This window comes from Nuphar pumila, chromosome 7 (genome assembly GCF_984573655.1).
Source record: "Nuphar pumila chromosome 7, dmNupPumi1.hap1.1, whole genome shotgun sequence".
NCBI classification, from domain to species: domain Eukaryota; kingdom Viridiplantae; phylum Streptophyta; class Magnoliopsida; order Nymphaeales; family Nymphaeaceae; genus Nuphar; species Nuphar pumila.
The window spans coordinates 6,886,379-6,893,602 of record NC_143255.1 but is presented as its reverse complement, the minus strand read 5'-3'; the positions used below and the strand labels follow the sequence as shown (position 1 = coordinate 6,893,602).

Here is a 7,224-nt window from a genome sequence, read left to right as displayed (position 1 = left end):
ACCGCTCCTTTGATGTAAACTCTTCGACCACTTTGGAGAGAAAGTTCTTTCTCACGGGGAGGTATGAACCTATTTTAACAGAAAAACTACTTTTTCATTTATTATGTGGGTCTCACCACATTTCTCACGTACATGCTTTTATCACCTTTTTAATACAGAAGTCCTATTTCAAATGAAAGGGCATGAAAGAAACGCCCCCTAAAGATATCATACCAGGGATATCCTCAAGTCTCTCTCTCTCTCTCTCTCTCTCTCTATATATATATATATATATAAAGTCTTTTCGAGTATATAATATAGGGCTGGTATACTAGTCGAACGAACAGAACAGAGGTTGTTCGGGCTCTGCTCGTTTACAGCAAGCCACTGCTTAGCTCGGCTCATGCAAGCCGAGCTAAGCATGAGCTTGTATGAGCCTGAACCAAATGAGCCGAGTTACCAGCTGGCTCGTTAGATAAAAAGATAATTTTCTTATAGTGCCCATCGTGAAAACAAAAGCCCTGACCTCTTGGTTGCCTAAAAACCCAATTAAACCAATTGAGCTTCCATAGGCTTTTTCACATGTATCATACATAAATCCTATATAATCTCATCTAAACTAGCCTAAGCGAGCCAAGCCGAGAAGGACATCCATTGTTCATGCTTTTCTCAGTTACACTATACAAGCAGCTGGTGGCTCGTCTTGCCAAGCCAACCTGACAATCCCGAGCGAGCTTCAGGCAAGCTGAACTGAGCTGAGCCATAAGCTGCTCGGTTCATTTACCAGCCTTTACCTGTATGTGTATATGGGACTTATTGCTAACGAAAAAGATTCCATATGGTCTGTGGACCTTTGGAAGATTGTAGATTAAGAGCCATTTGGACTTATACGCATGCCTCTTGAAAGCCAACTATTGACAATGGTTGTAAGTAAGAGTGTCAACGGGTCAGATTTGGTTCGGACCCAGGTGAACTAGACTTGGTCCAGATATTCAGGTATGGTATCGGGTTTGAACCCAGTTTAATCGGGTCCACTGTAAGAAAAATCATATCCAGACCCGATAAAAACTACATGAACCAAACCCGGACCATACCCGATAAAACCATATTTTTTATCATTTTTACATTGAAAATTTTCTGGTCTTAATCAGAACTCGGGTCGGGTTGGGTCCAGGTCTGGAATAAAATTTCACAAACTATACCCGGGTCCATGTATTAATTGGACTTTCAGGTCCAGACCTGGGTGTTAATTGAGTCTTCTTCTTTAACACCATATAACCCGGACCCTATACGGATTGCTTCGGTCGGGTCCGGATAATTAAACCAGGCCCGTTGACACCCCTAGTATTAAAAATGGCTGCTTATGCATAAAGCATTGAAATATTTAACAATTTGACAGGATACGAGATGATGTACATGTACGTAGATACCAATCTTTTGACTGTCACAACCAGTAGCATCCCATGTACACATATTAGAGGGTACTCAACCCCATAATTTCCGAGCAGGGATCCAGGGAGCGGCTATGTGCCATGGCTAAGTGTCATAGCCAATCACGTGACAGCATTTTATGTGGGGCCTGCTCTTTGAAACTGTGGGCCCCATGCAATGCTGGCATGCCATCGGCTATGGCACTTAGCCATGGCACTCAACCGCTCCTTTGATCTCAACTCCAAACACAATTTACTCCCTGATTGCAGTTTGCGCATGCAATAATGATTAAGGGTAACTTGGTAGATGCTATCAGATGGATCTCACAAGAACTCCCAAGTAAAAAGCATGCTTGGGCAGGATAGTACTATTTATATGTCACAGAAATACTCTATTTTGACTCCCATTCGGTATTCCCTTGCAAGTCATTATAGCAAACTTCACAAAAAATGGCCGAATTCCCGTATCTTCAGCCGTATCCATGTGAGATACTGACTGCTCCCTACAGTGGACCTAATTTCCACCAACACTTTTTCAAAGACAAAAGATATAAACATGAGAGTACAACTTGGGAAAAAAAGGCTGATATATTTTCCTTGAAGGAAAGAAGCACATTGTCATGCTAAAACCTGAAGATGAACCAGGGTTGCAGAGCCACATGATGGCAGCTCATGCAGTGAGAAGTCTCATTGAGTACCAGTAATGGAGAATAAAGGAGAATGAAACACACTTTTTTTATCCTACTTATATACACAACCTTTCCCTCCATTATAAGCAAGAAAAGTACAAAAACACTAAGTGGTGACTGAAAAGGCTAATCAGCTATTCATTCTACAAATGTGTCCATAACATCTGAGTACATTCCAGCTTCTGAGCCTCTATAGTCCACAGCCTGCTGCTGCTGCTGATGATGATGATTGTTCTCTACCATTTTTGTAGGCAAAGTTAAACTCCTCTTGAACTTGTTTTCCATCTTATTGAACCTGTCACTACTGTCACCACCATGACTATCCAAGCTCAAATACTCGCCCACACTTGCATTTTCAGCGCCATTCCCGGTTGATCCTTCCGAGATCGCCTTCGAATCATCCATGTTGCTGTCGATGCTCATATTCGTATTTGAGTTCGAATTCAAGCTCTTGCCAACTACAAACTGTTGCAGTGGTTTAATCCTTCTTTGAGAAGAGACTCCAAATTCACCCAGTTCACCAGTAGTGTCTGCACCAAACAGAAGCTTACTGTCTTCTGCTCTACCAGTAAGCAGGTTGAAGAATGATAGACCGTTCGGCCATTTGATATCATTGTCATGATCGCTGATCACGTCTTCCATGTGTGATCCGGGTGCGTGAGGGAGAAGAAAGAGATGGGGTTCATCAGCTGTTGGCATGCCTGCCCTTAAAGCAGTGGCACTGGTAGATATAGTAGCAGAATGGAGAGGCCTTTGGTTCCAATTGAAGATGGAAGGGGGACGATTCATAATGGTTGGTTTGGCCATGTTGGCGGATGGTGGGCCATTTCTGTTGGCAGAGAAGAGTTGGGATAGGTAGAACCCGGATTGGTATCCAAGAGACTCAAAAGTTTGCCTCATTCTCAACACAAAGTGCAGATCTTCAGGTATCTGAATATTCAATTAGATTCAGCAAATAGATACCACACAAAAAGCATCTCATATTGAAGCTATAGTGAGCTTATTAATAAAACTTCATGACAACACTCACAATCTTGCATGACCCAAGTTGCAGAAGCCCATGTCCAGCTTGAATCGCAGCAATGGTCTAGTAAAAGGCTCAACAGAATCAAGGGTCTAAGCAAAAGGATGGAAGTTTAAATGCAGAATTTTAGCAAGGGTTGAGTTGGTACCTGAATGCCAGAAGCAAATTGGTCTGTCCATTCAGGAGGGAGCTGAAGGAAAATAGTAGAAATAGAAACAAATATAATTTTCTTTTCTTGCTAAAAAAGCAGAAAATATTTCTGGTTTTGAATTTAATTTTTTATTTTTTTTAGTTCTTACAGCATCAAAGGAGCTTTGCCAGTAGTTGGAGACGTTGGGTTCGCATTCGGAAGGTTCCTTGAAAACCCATTTGTGGCATTTATCTGATGCAACCTTACCCATCAAACTGTTCATGATAAAATCATCAATCATTCATTCTAGGGAAAAAATTACATTGAAGAAAACTAAAAAAAAAAGTAAAAGTATTGTGTTTTTATTAATATATTATTCATTCATGTATTTCTTTAAAACACCTACCCAGTACCCACCCTTCTCCATAATTATACAACTGAATGGACATCTTGCCGAAGGCCTTTCTAACAGGATCTTCCCCATCAAGGTCTTCTAGACATTCTGCTGCTCTTGGTCTACAAAACCCATCTTCCCACATCAGCATCCTGCAATAAAATCAAATGAAAGGAACCCCTATCTTTTCATTTCACACTTGACAGCCAAATTTTATTTTGAACTTTTCTTTTTAGAAAATGAAAAGTGATTTTTTCTCTAACAGAACTTACAAGCTACCATTGTCATCTCCAACTTTACATCCATTACCACCTCTAGACCTCCTGCATACACAAAGGAAAAGCAAAAAGAAGAAGAAAAAAAACAGTGTAAGAAGAGGTGGTTTCACCAAAACACTCCCTCTTGCACGAAGACAAGAGAGAGAGAGAGAGAGATTACGGTCGAGGTCTGATGGTCCAGAAGACAGAGTAAGTCCAATCAGAATTCATGCAGACATTTCTGAGAGCTTCATGGAGTGCCATCATCCCAACTGCCTCCTTGCTTCTATCTGAACCCACCATTTTCCTTTCCTTTTCTTCTGGTATATCCTCTCAGGCAAGAAAGCAAGAGGATGGTATTTAACTCTGCAACTAAAACTCCCTAGAATTACTGGGTTGCAATCCTGGTGTACAGTAACCTCTCTCACACACACACACACAGAGAGATTTATTATTCAAGAGTGGGGAGAGGGGAACGAGCTTTATCTTCTCTGTCCTAAAGAAGAGAGCCCCACTTGGTAAAGCCAAGGGAAATTTTAGACCTCAGGCATTTCGCAAATTACATGCACTACCAAAAATTGGTATGAAGTTTGATTTAAAACGTTGGCTAAGGAATGAAAACCCAAAATATGGACTGTGCCCCACATAGCCGAGCAAGGCCCCTGCTGTTCCAAAATGACAATGTTCAAAACATAATGAAACGCCATCACTAATACTTTGTCTGCTTGATAAGAGTATTTAGTGACAGTATGGGACATATATATGCCAACACTATGCTCTTTGTCTCGATGGTAGAATTTGCTCATCTTTTTCTAAAGACAACCCTTTGCATCTCTCTCTCTCTCTCTCTCTCTCTCTCTCTCTCTCTCTCTCTCTCTCTCTCTCTCTCTCATATGGCACCACTAAGTGGTAAAATAAGTAATTGGTAATGCAAAAGAAGGCTTGGTATTGTAGAGCAGAATACCAAAATTCTTTCATGAGAGGAAGAGAACAAGCCCGTTAAAGCACAACAGTATTGAAAAGGAAGTTCAAGCTTCGTGAAAAGTAGATGCTGTTCTTTTCATAAATGAAAACCTATCTATTTCATTTCTTTATAGACTAGGATGTCTCCAATCTTAGACCAAGAATCTAGGTATCCCTTTTCATGATACAACCAAGAAAATTTTGTATGCAGTTGAAAGAAAAAAGGGAAAAGGGGTGCCTTTCCTCACCTAATGGAACTCTAAGTTCTAACCATACTATGGAAAAACAAACCCCTAGTTATCACTTTCTGTTTTTAATCATCAAGGGAAAACACTGGTTCAAGCAGTGGGGTTCGCCATAGATTGACGCTCTATCATGTGGTCCACCCTCAAGCAGTTAAAAGCCCCTTAGCGGGTCCCCTTCTCACAAGTGAGCTCATCACTTCATCCTCAAGGCAAGAGAAGAATATCTCATGTATCGAACTCCTTCAACTTCAATGCCTTAAGCTGACCTATATAACTAGGTGTTGCAGAGCTCTTTTGGGCTTAGGGAAAAAAAAGCATCTCAATTAATTAATAATTACAAGCTCCACTAACATAATTATCACAGCCAAAAGACACTTTTTTGGCTTTTTAAGCTCATTCAATCAACTTGTCATTTTGAAGTATCCCACTAGTTGGAGGTCATAATCAAAATACAAAGCAGATCAGGTCATAGTCTACATAATAGATCATTTGTATTTATTCAATGTCCTTTGAATATCACTTGGTTGATGAGTTGTGGAGCCTGATTCACTGTTTTTGCCCTTGCAGAAAGGGGGTCCGGCGCGGGTCTCACTGCGCAGTCAGCATGCGGGGGTCGGGGGGCCGCCCCTGGCTGGGGGTTATAGGCCAGAAAATTTTTTTTGGGACTTATGTTTGGGACCCGGTTTTTAGTGGATCCGACCCGATTTGGTTAGGGTTAGGGTTAGGGCTGTCACCCTTGCCTTGTTCATATTCTCGCTTTTCTTTCTCCAGCTTGTAACTGTCTGTTAAGAGTAATAATATTTCTCTCTGGATTTGAGGAGAGGTTTTTCCACGTAAATCTGTGTTCTTCTTGTGTTTTGTTAGATCATTCTTGTTCTTTGTTTCCTTTTGATTGTCTATTGCTCGTGGTTTTTCCTAACATTGGGAACAGTGACTCTCACTTTGAAACTGTGAGAACGGGGGCTCACATACATCTCCATCAAGTGAGATGTGTGGTTCCGATTGAATATAACCAATGAATTGGTTATAAACAATAAGACTATAGATTTGCTCTCTTCAAAACATGCAAGTGCTGGGAAGATCTCTAAAATATATGATTATTTATTTTTCGGTTAATTTTGACATTAGAGGATAAGATGTGGATTCATACTGTAAGTAGTACCTTTTTGCCTTTCAAAAAAAGAGTTCTAGATAAAAAAAAAAACTATTGAATGGTCTAATATCAAGCAAAGTTATTATATAAGGAGGTTGGGGGGTTGAGGAAAAAATCGTAGTCTTTAAAATGGGAAATAGCTAAAATTCATTAAAGAATGAATACATTATTAAAATTGTTTCGTGTTCGACCAAACAGATAAAAAGGCAAGAAAATTAAGGTTATGAAACATTGGTAAATAATACACACAAGTTTAGTTACGGTGTAACTTTAAATTGAGGTATAAAACAACACACACACGCGCACACGCACACACGCATATATATATAGAGATATAGATATAGATATATATATGATTTTGAAAACCTTCTTAATGAAAAATCCTCCCAAACCTCCCAAATGAACATTTTATTGGATTTTTTTATTTTTTTTTAAATTCTGATAGGAATCAGTTCTTGGAGCATTTGATTCCGGTGCATGGTTAGGTTTTTATAAGTTTCAAAAATCAATAACCTACAATTTTCATACATTTTCAAGGTTCCAAATACCATCCAAAATTCATGATCCAAGTATTTATTTTAGTAAATCAATCATAATGAACACATCTGTACGGTCAAATTTTTGAAAAAAAAAACACTATTTTTGTCAAATGAGACCGTTTTCATCCCCCCCCACCACACACACACACATATATATATATATATATATATATATATATATATATATATATATATATATATATAATGTGAAAATCAAGTTTGGGTATAGGAATCATAGAATCTGAATGCAAGACTCAAACATGATTTGAACTCCAAGATTCGATAAATTTAAATTCACTTTTTCTTTCAAAGATTTATTAAAAATATATATGTTTTAAACTCAGGTTTGTTAATTACAGAAAAATATAAAATCAAGCATGATAAGACGCAAAATAATCATAAAAAAAAGAGAGTGCAAAAA

The 7,224-nt window shown here is 39.0% G+C and overlaps 1 protein-coding gene across 1 annotated transcript; it reads right to left on the bottom strand.

Annotated features, from left to right (window-relative positions):
* Window positions 1-2,236: 2,236 nt before the first annotated feature.
* Window positions 2,237-4,206, bottom strand: LOC149831011 (protein RICE SALT SENSITIVE 3-like). The gene is made up of 7 exons (XM_090012911.1): window positions 4,085-4,206; window positions 3,919-3,969; window positions 3,670-3,798; window positions 3,422-3,527; window positions 3,271-3,312; window positions 3,129-3,185; window positions 2,237-3,028 (listed from the first exon to the last, which is right to left on the bottom strand). Exons 1-7 carry the CDS (start codon window positions 4,204-4,206, stop codon window positions 2,237-2,239), a joined length of 1,299 nt encoding a protein of 432 aa, XP_089869037.1.
* Between the last annotated feature and the right edge of the window lie 3,018 nt (window positions 4,207-7,224).

What these genes read in the sequence shown, in the direction of transcription:
- LOC149831011 (XM_090012911.1), bottom strand. Translation starts at nt 4,206, where the DNA reads ATGGTGGGTTCAGATAGAAGCAAGGAGGCAGTTGGGATGATGGCACTC. An exon ending in AATTTGCTTCTGGCATTCAG is followed by an intron (nt 3,186 to 3,270) that starts GTACCAACTCAA and finishes GCCTTTTACTAG; the next exon opens with ACCATTGCTGCGATTCAAGC. An exon ending in AACTTGGGTCATGCAAGATT is followed by an intron (nt 3,029 to 3,128) that starts GTGAGTGTTGTC and finishes TTGAATATTCAG; the next exon opens with ATACCTGAAGATCTGCACTT.